Below are 16,713 nucleotides of genomic sequence, written 5' to 3'. Positions count from 1 at the left end.
CCGTGGGCGCGCGCGGCGTCGAGGGCCGCGTGCGCGCGCGCGTGGCCGTGGCCGCGGGGCCCGGCGCGCCGGCGCCGGCGCCGGCGCCGGGCGCCGCAGAGAGGCGGCGCGAGGAGCGGCGCGAGATGAAGAGGAGGAGGAATCGGATCAGCGCGGCGAGGAGCAATGAGAAGAGGAAGCGGCTGAACGAAATGCGCAAGGCAGGGCTCAAGGAGATGAATGGGCGGATCGAGAGGCTGGAGGGGCGGCGACGCGCATTGCTGGAGGAGAACGACGCGCTGAGGAAGCTCGCGGCGGGCGCCGGCACGGGCACGTCATCCGCTGATCCGCGGGGACACGTGTAACAACAGACCGTTTGGCGAATCCGCTGTAAGACGTGCGCCGTGGGGAGTGTCTGTAAGGCTTTTGGCAGATTGATAGGCGCATCGCAGCCAACCGCCGCGCGCCATCTGGACCACATGTCCCGGCTGCAATCACCGACGTGCGATGTAGCGAATTGGATGTACTGTAGCTGTAGCTACGGTACAAGGATAATTTACGGGATACTAAACTAACCGACCACGCACCTTCCCACCGCCGATTCATCCAACCGCAACCCCGCTTCCTCTTCACCTCCCCCCCTCCCCCTCTCCCCCCTCTCCCCCCTTCCCCCCCCCCCCTGCCGCCAACCATGTCCCCCGCCGGCCGTTACCCCATCCCCTTCACGCCGCCGCTCTCGGAGGCCGACCACCTGCTACTGGAGGACGCCACCTCCAAGTTGCGCTCCACCTTGCGCCTCCCGACCTCCAACCCGCTCGTCGCGCGCTGGCTCTTCTCCAACCACACCTCGGCCTTCCACGCGGACGCGGCGCGCCTGCCGCCGTCGGTCTTCTCAGACTCGCTGGTGCTGCGCATCTCGACCGACGTCTCCTTCACGCCGTCGGGCGCGTCCCCGTTCGCGTCCCCGTTCGCCCCGCTCGCCAAGCCGGCCACCCGCTCGGCCCACCTGCACCTGCTGCTGGTGCCGGCGGCCCACGCGGACGGCCTGGTCCTGGGCTACTCGGCTGCGCTTGGCGACCCCCTCGACCGCGAGCTGTACCCGTTCGAGAGCCCGCCAGGCTTCCTGCCCAAGGGCCTCATGCGCGGCCGCTTCGCCTTCTGCCCGGCCCAGAAGCACATGGTCTGCGTCGTCAACGACCTGTCGCCGGACGTCATGGGCATCATTGGCCTGGACTGGTTCGAGCACAACCGCCGCAACCGCTACTTCTTCACCGTCCCCAACCGCCAGTACGATTTCCACACCCTCCCCACCCGCGTCCTCGCCCTCCTGCAGAATATCGAGTTCAAGGTCGCAGGCGCGGAGGAGGAGTGGTTCGCGAGGCATCACCGCCCGCGGGAAGGGAGCCCGCAGCAGCCCCACGCCCGCCCCGCCCCAGAGGTCTCCCCGTTGGCTAGCTTGGTCGCGGACCTTGCGGAGGAACACACCCTCGCGCTGGACGACGACGCGCCGGAGGGCGAACCGGAGCTCCCGGATCTGTCCATATGGAACGATGACTTTCTCGGCGCGCTCGACCCCCTGCCGCCGGATGACGGGCCGCCATCGCCAACGAAGCGCGATGCGGAACAGCAGCGGCCTTCGCCGGGGCCCATGCCGCCGCAGTCGCCGCTGTCCACGCGCTTTGCGGAGCACATGGAGATCGCGTTCGGGCAGACAGGCGCGGGCGGCACGCTCGTGTCGACGTCGACGTCCGCGGCCGTGGCACCCACTGGGCGGGGCGTGGACGGCGACGCGGGCTTCGACCTCACCACCATGTTCCACAGCCTGCTCGACCTGGAGCGGTCGCTGGAGGGCAAGTACTTTGCGCCGCGCATGAGCAGGGACATCATGAACCCGCACACGGGCGAGATCGTCGCGCGCACCACGGGCGAGATGCGCGCCAGCCTGCAGCTCGCTAAGACGAAAGACGCGCGCATGCTCCGCGAGCTCACCGCGCAGACGTACTACGCGATCACGCTGCCCGTCACCAACGACGCGCGCCTTGCCTTTCCGAGACGCCCAGAGTTCACGTGGCAGCAGACGGGGCAACAGCTGCCGGAGGGGGGGTTCCGCGGTATCGCGAAGCCAGACTGCAGGCCCGGGGAGTCGTGCTTAGTCAGGAAGAGGCCGAGGAATGAGTCTGCCGGGGACGCGTCAGTGGGGAATGCGATGGAGGTCTGTGTAAAGTGTATAGGACAGATGTCGGAAGTGGGCGCTTCTGTAGTTGACCAGGACGCAATACGAGAAGCGAAGATGGAGGCGAAGAGGAGGAAAAATCGGTTGTCGGCGGCGCGGAGCAATCATCGGAAGAAGGAACGGCTGGAGGCACAGAAGAAGGAGCTTTTGGACTTGAAGGAGCGCATGGCCTTGCTGCAAGGGCGCAAGGAAATGCTCGTTGACGCTAATTCGGTGTTGCGACAGCAGGTCGGGACTCAGGAATAGATAGACGGAGGTGTTCTTAAGGCGGGCATGGGGAATGTTGCACGCGTCCGCGAGGCTGCGGCATAGGGTTTGGGGTTGTACAGTGCGCGAAACTGCAATAAATACACCATCGACGAGAAACATTCTAGCACTTCTGGTGGGGTCTGCTCGAAGTTGCCACTGTCGGGAGACCGACCGAAAAGGGGGCGGTCCGGAGGGGATTTTAGTAAAGGGTAAAAGGGTGGTAAATAGGGTTACCTTAAAGGGAGGGGGAAGAGCGGCAGGCTATTGCCTCGGAACCGCTACAGTTGGTGAGCACGGTCAGGGGACGGGGTTGTCGGGTTGATGGTTCAGATGATCGAATGTGCTGAGGTCGAAGACGAGTAGCGTCTTCGACCTGGCTTTATAGTCCTATTGACTCTACAACAAAAGTAGGCGCACTACCATAAAAGGGAGGTTGCGCCACCCACGAAATATGTCTAAACGGTTACACCCTAAAACATGTAGAATTGTACGTGGCACGTCCTTAAGGGACTCCATAATTGATAGCTAAATGTAGCCTACATAATCCCTGAATTGATATTGATAACATAGAAGTGTGATATCTACTGTAGTCTAGTCAATAAGTCTAACACTCCCCAAACTTTTTCGTGACATATGTCATGTGTTCACGAATTGCGATTGATCCACTGTTCGATAGGATGTGTAAGAATTGACCGTTGTATCATGTCGATCAGTATATCACTTTTGTTCACCTTGGTCAAAGAATCTGCGGGGTTGTGTTCGGAGCGAGTGAAGCCTATTGCGTGCAGTTCGTGTCTCTGGTATGCATCCTTGACAACTTTAACATCGATCATTAGTCGCCTTTCGGATGTTATCTTTGTTTTAGTGATAACATCAAACAGGGATAGACTATCCGTAAGCATAACGATCGGAATGTCGAGCGATGTCATGGTGTGAAGATCGTTTTTCATTGCAAAGGCCATATCGAAAGCGTCAGCAAAGGCCATTGTTTCGCTTCCTAGGACAGATCTGGAAACGCGTTTGGATTTGTGCGACGACCAGAACAATGGTTGGCAATAATCATTTGCATCAGCAAGGAAAATGATATATCCTAACTGAGAAGATCCGTCAAGGTTGTTTCCGTATGATGCATCGGAATACACTTGTAACCGAAGACTTTTGTGGTCCAATTTAGGGAAGTTGAGGACCTGATCTGTACTGGTAAGGAGATGTTTTACCACAGAATTAAGTCCCTTACAGTACTTCGTGGGGTCCGAGTTGAAGATTTCTTCAGTAACCTGAGCTGCTTGTGCAATAGAGCATGTAATATCCGGACGAGACTGAGTGGCCCAAGAGAGTTGGGCACGAAGTGAGCGAAAGTCTTTGAAAGAAGCTTCCTTACTGATGTTCTTAATCTTGGAGATATAGTGCTTCTGATGTACTTAGAATCCGTTAGGTGTGGATTCAATCTTAATGCCTGCAAATTGGACCTTGTCGTAGTCCCTCGGTCGACATTTGAATTTCCTTTCGACACACTTGGCCTGTTGACAAAACCCTTCAGTGCCGGCTTGTAGACAGTCATCAACATAAGTAGCACATAGCCCAGTAAGCTTCTCTCTAATTCGTTTGAAGAAGAAGGCGGCATCGGTTACACTGGCCTTCATCCCAAGTTCCTTCTCTAGATGATGCTTTAACGTTCTACCCCAGTAGTCACCACTATCGGCTAGTCCATACAACGGCTTGAGTAGTTTCAAGAGTTGATTAGAATCCAAGTCGAACTCAGATGAGGGTTTAACATAGACATCACGGGAGAGCTCTTCCGTACTCTGCAAATATGCCTGTGTGACATCTGTTGAGAAGAGTCTAAAGTCAAAAAGAGCAGCAAGACCGACAAGTAGTTTGACGCTGAACTGTCGTGCCGTTGAGGTGTCGTGAACGAATGACCGTTTCATCTTGTCCTTGTGGCCTTGTACAACGTATCGGGCTTTCCATACTTCCTTGTTTGTTCCAGAGTCTTTTATGGCGAGGGCAAATCGTCCATTTAAGATGTTTGCGTTGTCTGGAACTTCATCGCGAAGCACTACCTTCCAAGTACCTCTTTCGATCAGTCCTTCTATTTCCTCTCGTTTAGCATTATCAAATTGTTGTGCACGAGGATCATTGGGATGTATAACTTCAGTAAGAAGGACGTTATTGGGTAGATTTGAGGCTTTGCCACTACGGAATGGAGCAGTTTGCTGGTGGAGAATAGATTCGGGGGAAGCGTAGTATGGCTTGATTTGATAAGCGTTGAACGTTTGTCGATAAGTTCCTTCGCTGTTCTGAACAGTTATCATTCGTCCGTGAACATTGCAAACAAGGAATGGACCAATCCATTGCTTCTCTTGCTCAGATAAGACTAGAATCTCGTCTCCAAGATTATACACACGATCGGAGGCTGGAGGGATGTTCCGATTCAGAGCAGCAAGTACACGTCGTTCTGCGATGATTGCGTTCATTTCCATCTGCGCTGTTGAAAGAATTTGCATTCTTTCACGCTGCGAAGGTATTTCCGTACTTATGATTGGGAAGCGCGGAACAATTCCGAAGACTAATAGAAAAGGGACTAGACCGTTCTCTCCGATTGTGTCGTTCATTGCCTTGACTGCAATTTTCAGAAGAATGAGCGGAGAGGCGTCCGGGAAGTCCGCTCGTACTTTTCTATAAATCCTTCGCAGTGGTCCGTGAAGACGTTCTCCAATACCTAACGACGAGTGGGCTTTTACACCAGATATGCGAAGTTGAATTCCAGCTTGTGCAGTTATCTCGCGCCATCGATCAGATGTGAATGCGGATCCTTGGTCAACGCGAAGTCTATTTGGAAGGCCAGTATACAAGGTACACCACGCTTCGACGAAGGCTAGCCAAATACCTTCAACGCCTTGGCCATAAGTGGCGCCATGAGCATCTAGAAAGATGGCTGACGAGAATCTAGTGGCTGTGTCGATGACGTGAAGTACTGCTTTTCCATCTAGAAACATCAGGTCAATGGACAATTCGTCACCGAACTTTAAGTCCTGTTCATTGGGTAGCGATACTTTAAAACGCACAGGAGTGGGGCCAAGGCGTTGACAGGTGTCACAAGAAGCTTGCAGAGACTCGAGAAGCTGCTTTGTGGCCTCATCAGCTTCAAAAGGGCGGGCCAAGCGAAGCAGATTCATGAGTTTCTCTGATGTGGGATGGGAAAACCCGCGATGAAGCTTGATCAGTTCGGCTTTGGTGAAGTGCGTTTTGGAGGAGTGATCCCACTCCAGATAGATGTGACCCAGCTTGCGCCGAAGCGGTATGTCAAGACCAAGCTTAGGCGATCGGAGCATGTTGTTGACGCTATCAATGAACATTTGGTACTTGTCCAAGAGGTCAAGTCCAATAAGAAAGGGGACATTGGCCTTGACAATTTCAACGTGTTCGCGAATTAAGTAACCATCAGCAATGGGAATGGATATGTTCATGGTTCCAAGTGAAGCTTGGGAGTCATTACCGAACCTGAAGTGTATCGGGCTCGGCCTGGGCTTGAATTTGGTGCCAGTGAATCGACAGTAGGCTTTGGCTTGAGCGATGCCAACGACAGTTCGCTGGGCACCAGTGTCAAGACAAGCTCCATCCCACTTGGGTGCGTGGTTGGTCGTCCTAGCTCGTGCGGGACTATGGTCCCGGATGGTGTTGTAGATTTTGAATTTACACCGCTTCTTTCCGCAGACAGTCTCAAAGGAACTTGTTTTACTTTGTGGGTGTTGACTGCTGCTACTTAAAAATGCATTGGATCCAGGCTATCTACAGTGTCCCACAGTACTTCTTCCTCTTTGATTGGCGTGTGAGCGACTTGATGATGAGTAACAGCCTGATCGGCGAAGTCATCATCATCGTTGAGGGTGCCATTGGTGAGAATGACTTCACCGGGGTCATGTTGTGCCTGGTCGTCCGTGAAGGCAGTGAAGTCGATCTCATACGCACCTAAGGCATGTTCTGCTTGCTCGCAGTGCTCGTATAGGATTCGCTTGGCTGGTCTGGTCTGTAACATATGGCTGACATTCTTTCTGAGAGCCATAGGTTTAGGACAGTCCCTAATGAGGTGATATTTGCTTCCACAATTGTGGCAAGCACGTATATTACCGAAGCGATCCGTACCATTCTGGGTCTGGGCGGGGTTGTGGGAGAAACGTTGGGGAGGATATGGAGTTCTTGGATTTGAAGAAGCGGAACCAGGGCGGCGGGGGATGCCATACGTGTTCTGACGTTGAAAGTGAATACCAGGGATGGAAGGCAAGGGCTGGGTACGGGAAATGTCAAGCTGATCACGGCGGCGTCCTTCTTTCTGCTTCTGCTCTTGTAGCCAAGCGGCATCAAGGGCAGTATAGAGCTGTTGAAATGTCCAGGGGGGTATGGCAGCCAAACTTTGTGTTAATACACTCTTAGTCCACTCGACTCCAATCACAGCATCGTGCAGATACTCTGTTTTGTCTTGTTCCGATTGGTGCGTGGGAGGACCTTGTGGGGTGTACTTTGTGCTTGTTTCACGAAGTTCTTCCAATGCTTCTGACACAGGGATTCTTTTCGTCTCCAAAATTCGGGAAAGTCGGAGATTTTGGAGGAGTTTACGAACTCTATTTTGTCGTGTCAGGCTATTGAACTCGTTAACCATGAGTAAAGTAGCAGAATTGAAGTCTTGGGCATGTTGGATGACGTGAGAGCGATAATATCTTTTCGCTTCACCATCAAAAACGTTATGGAAGAATCGGAGCATTTGCTCGGCACTTAAGTGGAAATCTTCAGCAGAATCGCGATAGTTGTTGATTGCGTCATGATTATCTTCTCCGATTTTTCCAGTGTACCGGTCCTCCTTTTTGAATCTTGATGAAATATTGTGAGCAATCTTGGAGTTCGGGGCTTCAACTGTCGGCAGAAACGATTGAGTGCTTCCTTGTGTCGACCCGGAGGCGGAACTGGTGAGACCTTGATTGGCGAGGATACGGTCAGTGTCATCGACATATAGCATGTTTACCAGACCGTGAGAAATACGGTTGGTAGTAGGGTGCGGGATGTATGACAATCCTTTGACCACAAGGTAATCACGGATAAGTCGATATAACACAGTAGGGCCTCGTAACATTTCCCTTGCGTATCGAACTTCGGGGGGAAGGTCAGCACGAAGGTTACTACAACAAACATTGGGGTCAGGTTGGGGGTCCGCCATTACATGCAGGGCTATTGTAGCCTTAACATCGCATTGGATCATGGATCGGGGTTCATAACTTGTTAAAGCATCTCGGATTCCATTTAGAGTAGCCATATTAAAAATTATTGCAAAATAATAGATAAAATGGATCCGGGCTAAACGCGAACGTTGACGTCAAAAAATGTTCCTGTGGTACGTGGTGTGTGTACTACGTGTAAACGTGTGGTGTTTTGTACCCTTGGTGGTATTGCAGACACGTGTGTAGGTGTTCAATAGTAGTACGCGTGTATGCGTAGTCGATATGAACACGTGGGTGGGTGTGCGTGTAGTAACACGTGGTTGCGTGTGCGCGCAGTTACACGTGGTTGCGTGCACAATGACAACACGTGTGTGCGTGGCGGGTAAGCACACGTGGGTGCCTGGTGGCGCCGAAAAAATTCTTCAGTGACAAGTGTCCCTTTCAAATATTGTAAAAACTTTAGAAAATTTTAACAATTACAGTTTGGCCAAACAATTTCCAATTACTTCTGGATAGTGCGCAGCTTGCGGAGGGCGCGGTGATGGATAGTGCCGGCGTAATGCTGGTCTGCGTCGTGTGCGTTAGCAAAGCGCTTGACACAAACCTTGCAGTGTAATTTTTCGCGTGGGTATGATGCTGAAGAAACTACCCGCTGATGTGGTTGACCAGCTTCGTGGACTCGGCGCTGACGATAACTGGTAAAGGTGCGAGCGCAAGGGCGGCAGAGGTATTGCGTAGGACGGCGGCGTGGGGGATTTGCTCTACGTCGTGCGCGCTGAGTAGCTACGCGGTAGATGGTAAGTGCGCGGCCCTCGTCGAGGTCGAGAGACGGCGCAGCGGCGGTAGAAGTTTCCTCGTGCGAAGCTTCTACTGCCTCTATATCGACGAGGCGGGGGGCCGTAAACAGCGTAGAATGCGAGGCGCAGCCGTCAAGCTGGACCGGCGATACAGGTGGAGTGGTATCGCCGCGGGGGGGCGTTCGGGAGATGTAGGCAATTGGTGGTGGGGAAGCGGATGCGGACGGACGGACACGGAGCGGCGAGCTTGAGCGCGTAGACGGAGTGCCGTGATACGGCGGTGGCGATGCGGCGGCGGTAACGAGGGCGGCGGCGGTGGCGATGCGGCGTTCCCGAATTACGTCGGGGTGGTTGGTAGGGCGCTTTACCCGTGCCATTAACAACTTCGCTAATGCGCCGGGCGTACAGTATTTCGTACAGTACGCCCAAATGTATAACGTCCGCTGTAAAATTAGACAGTAATTATTACAGTGAACGTTAGGGACAAAATTGTTTCTTGTAAAACATTTCTTGATTTCCAATTCGGCTGATTGAATAAGACGGCCTTATTCCGGAGGCGCAAACGAGTTGATTCGACGGTTGGTTAAGGCGGGCCTTATTCCAGGGACGGGGCAGGACCAAACGGGGCGGCGGTCCCGTAAACTTATAAGTGTCGGGAGACCGAAAGAAAAGGGGGCGGTCCGGAGGGGATTTTAGTAAAGGGTAAAAGGGTGGTAAATAGGGTTACCTTAAAGGGAGGGGGAAGAGCGGCAGGCTATTGCCTCGGAACCGCTACAGTTGGTGAGCACGGTCAGGGGACGGGGTTGTCGGGTTGATGGTTCAGGTGATCGAATGTGCTGAGGTCGAAGACGAGTAGCGTCTTCGACCTGGCTTTATAGTCCTATTGACTCTACAACAAAAGTAGGCGCACTACCATAAAAGGGAGGTTGCGCCACCCACGAAATATGTCTAAACGGTTACACCCTAAAACATGTCGAATTGTACGTGGCACGTCCTTAAGGGACTCTATAATTGATAGCTAATTGTAGCCTACATAATCCCTGAATTGATATTGATAACATAGAAGTGTGATATCTACTGTAGTCTAGTCAATAAGTCTAACAGCCACGTATGCGGGGCAAGCACGCGCCGATATTAACACCTGTCAGCGCCAAAGCACCATACCAAGCACGGTTGTCGACCTATGTTTAAAAAACTACACGAAATTGATACAAATACGCGAAATTTGATATGACACAAAACAGTTCGGAGCGAGTGAAGCCTATTGCGTGCAGTTCGTGTCTCTGGTATGCATCCTTGACAACTTTAACATCGATCATTAGTCGATAAAAGCTCGGAACCTACTGTAGACCAAGCTTCCTCGATTGCTACCTTCAAATCTTGGACATTCTGGTAGTGCTTACCTCTGGCATAAACCATCGTAGCCATCACACCCCAGACATTCTCAATAATATTAATGTCTGGGGACTTCGGAGGCCACGGTAGGGTAGAAATGACGCGCTCAGATAGCCAGCTTCTTGTAAAACGCGACGTATGAATCGGTGCGTTATCTTGTTGATAAAACCAACGCTGCGCTTCACCAAATACCTCCGACGCGAACGGCAGCAAACCACTACGTAGAACATCAACATACTTGACAGAATCCTGTCTGCCGTCCATAAAGATGAGCGGAGATACTCTATAAAGACTAATGGCTCCTCAAACCATGACCGAAAACCCACCATTTTGTCTTTTAGAAAACATGCGCTCTTTTAGAGCGTAAATCATGCCAGTAGGATGCCAAGCCATCAGTGCCATCACTGTTGGACTTTTTTCATCGCTAAACACCACAGAATTTCAAAATGCCTCACCGTTGCTTATGAACTTACGGCACCATTTCGCCCTATTTTCTTTTGTGTAGAGGGGTCATTTGTGGTGCCGTTATCATTTTTTAAACTTCAAGTAGGGTACGGTGCTGAGTATTTGCTGAACATGTCTATGCCCAATGGGTAGTTTGAGCTCAGCCTGTATCGTTCTTGCACTTTACTCTCCCTTTAGGGTCATTCGGATGATTGCCCGTCTATGTGTCTCAGATGTTTTTTTGTTTCACTTCCACTGCCTTGTGTGCTTATGTTTAAAACATTGACGAACCACACCTTTTACAGCACCAACAGAACGATTGACAATGCCAGCAATGCCTATAAATGATACAAATTCTGCATGGAGCGCCAATATCTGGCCGCGCTCAATGTCGGTAATAGCAGGCCCGCGGGGCATAGTAGCTGTAGTAATAGTTGGAAAGATCACCGGCAGTTGCACAAGCTACTCTTAAAAGCCGAGTTGCTACTGTTTAAAGCGTTATATAGTGCATTGTGCTCATGTTTTGGCGCCTTCATGGTACTGTGCTATATAGAATTTCGCGTATTTATGCTAATTTCGCGCGGTTCTAGAGGTCTAGCTTGAGAACGATATTATTGGAGGTCAATTGGTCTTCACATGTGTGGGATAACTCCTCTCCGCCCTGGGTTGGGTGAGAGGCGGAGGCTCTAGCGAGGGAGCACGCGGCGCGGACGCGACGCGCTAATTGAACCGATCGGACAAGCTTGCGAAAAGGGAGTGGCTCACTGGCCGGTTACGCGCAGTCGCCCCATGGTGCGTGAACGGGAGCGACCGGTAACGGGTTAGAAGCCAGCGCGCGCGACAGACAACCGAAAACGGACGTACGTAGGCGCGAAAGGGACGGGGGCGAGCTTGCCCCCGTTTACTGGTGGGGACGGGTGCCAGGTCTTACCCCCGCAGAGGGACGCCTCGGACACCTGTCCCAGTATAGTACTACAGTACCTGCCGCCTAGTGCGTGCCGGGTACTGTACACAATTAAAAAACTAGCGCCATAATTGCTACTACCGCACGGACGCTGCTACTACACGTGTGCACTACTGTACACGCGTGTTGCTTACAGACTACCGCACGGACGACACGTGTGCTAACGCGCACACGTAACACGCGTAGACTACCGCTCGGACGACACGTGCACTACTGTACACGCACGCCAGATTACGACCGCTCGGCATGTGCGCGCGCTCGATACACGTGGGCACAGCCGCCCACATGTATACCGTATACGGCCGTCCGATGACCTCCGCGCGCTCGCGCCGGTCATTATACTACAGACCTCCCTCCTTAGCTTTCGCTACGTCCCCGTAGCGACCCTCTACTCGAGCGCGCGGGTCCGTTCCGGACGTTTCCTTCTATCGCGCACGATGCGGGAACAGAAGCCCCTCCGTGTGGACGATCATGCCCCCTGACTCGTCAGCGAGCTGGCGGTATATAATGCCGCGAGTTCATCCGATTCGGAGAGCGCGTCTTCCGATTCTCCCCACGCGATCCACACTGACCCCCCAATTCTTCCCCAACACTCCCCTGCGAACTCAGAAACCTCCTCCGACAGCGACGACGACATCCCCCTACAGCGGCTCTTCAACCAACCGATGGACGGTCATCGCGACACTCCGGCTGTGCGCGCGTACAGGCAGCCGTTGAGCCCGCCTCGGGCTCCGGCAGCGACGCCGGTCGGTCCCACCTTCCAACCGCGGCGATGCCTTCGCGACGGCCTGCAACCGTCCACTGGAGTGGCGGGGCCCGCGCAAGCGCCAATTGATTCGCCCGTACCGGTCGCTTCGCCACCGCTGGGCGCCCAAGCAACACAGTCCTCACCGCTGCCCCTCGCGGGCGTGGCTCCAAGAATGGTCGAGGCGGACCCGGGGCTCCCGGTGGAGCTGCCGCCGCCTCCCATGTCGCCGCTGCCCGATGCGGGTACGGCGCTCACAAGGGCCGCTTCCGAGGCGCCGTACGCGGCGCCGGCGCCGTCGAGTAGCGTAGCGCTTGCGCCGGCCGGACGGGGAGCGACAACGTCGCTGGGGCGGGTATTCACCGCCCCGAGTACCCCGGGCTGGCTGCGCAGCGGCGTCGGTTCCGTACGGTCGCTGTGGCCCGGGTCCTCGATGGACCACCGCCGCCGGCGCGCTCGCCGACGCGCTGCGGGCCGCAAGCCTCCGCTTACGGTCGAGGAGTACGTTCAGCGGAACTTGCTGGACGCAGCGAGGTTCGCGGCCATTCCGATGGTGTGCGCGATCAAGACTCCGTCCGGACGCGGTGCCGTGGCGCAAGAGAACCGCGCCGGGCGCGTGGAAGGCGCGGTGGCGTCACGCTCCGTGTCGGACGCCGGCCGCGGCGGGCAGTGACTTGCTCTACGTCCGCTGCGAGGGCGAGGAAAAGTACCCCATCTCGCTGCTGAACCTCTTCGGTCGGTATCGCCGCTACGAGGGCCTCGCGCCCGACGTCCGCTTGGTGGCCTTTCCGCGGCCTTTCGACAGCTGGTACAGCGTTGCGAACCGAGCGCCGTGGGGTGAGGACGCAGCGCGCGAGAGTCGGCTGCGCTGGCGCCGGGTGGACGATTTCTTCCACATGTGGCACAGCACCGAGTTTTTCTCGGTGCCCAGCGCTGCGCAGCGTGGCCTGTACCCCGCGCTCCCGCCGAACTGGTCGACGTTCGAGGCGCCGGAGTACCTGTGCGTACCGACGCCGAGCGTCATGGCGTACGTGGCGGGGCATTGGTTGCCGCTCGGCCGATCAGAATCTGCGGAAACGGAGCGAACGCGCGTCTTGGTGCACGCGATCATGCTTTCTGAATGGGCGGTCTTGGCCTTCCTGTGCTTCTTGCACGCCGCTCGCGAGGGACTGCCGTTCTTCACGAAGTGTCCCGACCCGCGGCTGATCGCGCGTCGCGAGGAACCGTTCGGTGAGCGCGGGCTGCTCTTCCGCCTCTCGGCGGGGCTCATCGATTTAATCCGCTCGGTCGGTATCGCGGAGATCCTCGAGGGTACGGCGTTTGACGCGGCGTACGCGACGCAGCTGTTGGCCTTCACCGAGGGTATGGATTGGAGCGGCCGGCCGGACTTCGCGTGGTTCAGCTGGAACCAGCGGTGTACCCTACCGATGCCCGCCGGAGCCGAGGCAGAGACCGGTGCCGATGGTGGCAGCGCGGCCCCCGGTCCAGCGGACGCGACCGTCGCGGTCGACGTGGACGGCGCAGTCGACACGGTCGACGCGGGTGACACGGGCGGCTTGCTTGCCGATGCCGATGTGGCGCCGCCGCGCGATGCGGGAACCGGTGCGGTGAGGAGCGTCGTCGAGACCGCGGTACCGGCCCGCGGCGGATCCGTTCGCGGGGCCTCGATCCAGAGCGACTCACCGAAGGGGTTAAGAGAACCCCCCGGTGTTGTGGGAATTTCGGCCCCCACCTCAAGCCCCCCACACATCAGCGTGGTGACCGGTACCGAAGGCGATCATCGTCCCGTTCCGATGCCGCCTCCTCCCGCTCCGCAACCGTCCGGCCGGTCTTCCCCGGAGCGCCTCCGTGAGGAGGCCGCGTTCACTGCCCTGCAGTACGCTTGCTCCTTCGAGGGGGCAACAGTTCCTTCGTCGGTTGAGCAGGCGCTGCTGCAGGCGCGCGAGTGGATGCACCAAGCCAAGCAGCTGGAGACGACCGTCGCGGCGCTCCGAGAGGCCTCCACCGCGGTGGAGCGTGAGCGCGTCGAGCATCACGAGAAGCTCCGCGGCGTGCAGGACATCCTCGCGGTCGTCAGCCAACGTCTCGCCGCGCCGCCGATGCCTGCCGCTACGGTCGGGGCCTCGGGCCCCGCGCCCGAAGATGCCGCGGCGGCTCCGCCGGCTAAGCGCACGCGTCGTTCTTGAGCCCCGACCCGTTGGTCGCCCCCTTTCGCGTAGCCCATTAGGGGCTGCGCCCACAGTAAACAGAGCCGATTAGCGGTGTTCCTTGCCTTTTCCTTTTGGCGCGTGCGGACGGCAGTGCACGACGCGCGAGAGCGAGGTCGTCCTGACGGTTCGGCCATGCGAGGCTGGAAGAAGCGCTATGCGAGCGCGCTTGTCCGTCCTTGGCGCGTACGCCAATATCGGTCGATGAAAGGTTGCGGGAGCCCCTCGGAGGGCTCGTAGGTATCATCGGAAGCGGCGTACCCGTACCAGCGAACCTTGTACTCGATGCTGCCGCGGGTCATACGGTGTCCGACGATGCGGTCAACGACGTATTCCGCGCCGGGCGTTGTGGCTTGTGCGTCCGATGCGGATGGAATGGCCGAGGTGACAGTGTCCCCCGGCCCGCCTGGCATTTTTGTGACGCGGTCGATGCTCACGCGGTTCTCCACACCGTCCTGCTCGATGAGGACCGTGGTGTCCGTAGCGGAGCGCACGCGAAACGACCCCTCTGTCCTTGGTAGGAGTTTGACAGAGAGCTCGTCCGTTCCGGTCGTACCTTGCGCACGCGTGCGTCGCTCGACGCTTTTCAACGGGCGGGGCGGGCGATCAACGTAGACAAAATCGCCCGCCACAACGACCGGACGGAAGCGGACCTTCTTGTCAAAATCGTCCTTGTACCGCTTTTGCGATGCGGATAGTTTCGTCCGAGCGCGGTCGAGAGCGTCGCGAAGCTTGCGCAGCGTGGCGCGCTTGTACTGCACCGGGGTCCGCGGGTCCTCTCGATGGGTCCCCGCGTCCTGCGGCACAGTACCGGGGAGTATTAAACCGGACGGTGGCCGCGTTAACACCAGGTCGAACGGAGTCGTCTCCGTCGACCGGTGGACCTGCGTATTGTACGCGAAGGTCAACGGCTGCACGTAGTCGTCCCAATCGCGCTGGTGCTCCTCCACGTAGTGCCGGAGGCGTTGCACCAGCGTGCGATTGAACCGTTCGGTCTGCCCATTCGACTGGGGGTGGTAGGCTGTCGTGAGATAATGCCGCACCACCAGGAGGGCGCATACCGCGTCGAAGAATTTCGCAGCGAACTGGGGGCCATTGTCGGTTAGTACGTAGCGCGGCGCTCCGTAAACGTAGACCCAGTTGTCTAAAAACGCGTTTGCGACGACCGAAGCGGTTGTGATCCGGAGCGGGATACTGCGCGTTAGCTTGGAGAACCGGTCGGTAATTACCAACACGTGTTGGTTTCCGTGTGCGGTCTTGGGCTGGGGCCCCAGGAGGTCCATCGCGACAATCTCCGAGGGGCCCGCCGCAGGGAACAGCTTGAGATCCTTTTGGTTCTTGACAAGCGTCCCGCGGGTGGCAGCACACGAGGTGCAATTCCGTACGGTCGAAAACGCGTCGCTGGCCATGTGTGGCCAGTAGTACTCCCTGCGAAGGGTGTAGTACATACGCGTCGCTCCTGGGTGACCCGCCAACCTCGGATGGTGTGCCAGGTACAGTACCCGGGGGCGCAACCGAGTCGGTACCACGCGCTGTAGGGTTCCGTCCAGCGGGGACGTCCTCACGAGAAATCCGTAACGGTCGATGTCAAACTTCGAGTTCGGCGTCCCCACGGTTTCCGCGGCGAAGCGACAGAAGGCGTCCTCAGCTTGTTCGCGTAGAAATTCCTCAACCGAGATGGACGCAGCGTCGCGTTCCTCGGCAGTTATCGCGAGCGCGTGACAACCGTCCGGACGGTCTTGCGGCGTGTCCCAGTGCACATTGTCCAGGGGGGCCTCGCTGCCCTCATCGTACTGGACCGCGAAGCACGGCACCTCATCATCGACCGGTTCGGTGTCTCCTCCATCGGTACGTAAGCGCGATACGCCGTCCGCGAGTTGGTGCTTGACGCCTGGGCGGTACTGTACCTCGTAGTCGTACTCCGCCAAGCGCAGGCGCCAGCGAGCGAGCCGACCGGAACTGTCCGCTAAATTGAGGACCCAGCGTAGGGCCTCGTGATCCGTGCGGAGGTTGAACGCGCTTCCGTATAGGTACGGCCGTAGGGTGAGGATGCTCCACACTACGGCCAAGCATTCCTTTTCGGTACTCGTATAATTGCGCTCCGCGTCGGTCAACGCGCGGCTCCAATATCCGATCGGTCGAGTACCTCCATCGGGTTGCTCCTGTAGAAGGGCGCAACCCACTTGGTGTCCGCACGCGTCGGTGTCCAGCGTATATTTCCGTCCGTAGCGGGGCAGCGCGAGGATTGGCGGCGCCACGAGGCGCCGCTTCAATTCCTCAAACGCCGCGTATTCCGTATCGGTTAATATCTCGAACTCGTAGGGCTGATTCTTGCCGGTCTTCTTGTTCAGCGGCGCGTCGATCCTCGCCAATCCTTGCATAAACCGTCGGTACACGTTGCACATCCCGAGAAAGGATCGCAGTTCCGTTTGGTTCGTAGGCGCGCGCGCGCGCTCGATCGCATTGACGTTGCGTCGCTCCACCTCC

At 56.5% G+C, this 16,713-nt stretch overlaps 1 protein-coding gene; it reads left to right on the top strand.

The window, feature by feature from the left end:
* Positions 1–670: 670 nt before the first annotated feature.
* Positions 671–2,701, top strand: CHC_T00001776001 (hypothetical protein). XM_005712688.1 is given in 2 exon segments: positions 671–2,458; positions 2,459–2,701. 1 exon segment carries the CDS (start codon positions 671–673, stop codon positions 2,456–2,458), a length of 1,788 nt encoding a protein of 595 aa, XP_005712745.1. The 3' UTR covers positions 2,459–2,701.
* Positions 2,702–16,713: the final 14,012 nt, after the last annotated feature.

The sequence above is a fragment of the Chondrus crispus genome, genomic scaffold (genome assembly GCF_000350225.1).
Source record: "Chondrus crispus Stackhouse genomic scaffold, scaffold_113, whole genome shotgun sequence".
NCBI classification, from domain to species: domain Eukaryota; phylum Rhodophyta; class Florideophyceae; order Gigartinales; family Gigartinaceae; genus Chondrus; species Chondrus crispus.
Note: the sequence above shows the minus strand (reverse complement) of the source record. Positions and strands in the feature narration are given on the sequence as shown.

Bases quoted from the DNA above. Each gene is read 5' to 3' on its own strand.
- CHC_T00001776001 (XM_005712688.1), top strand. From the start codon at position 671: ATGTCCCCCGCCGGCCGTTACCCCATCCCCTTCACGCCGCCGCTCTCG.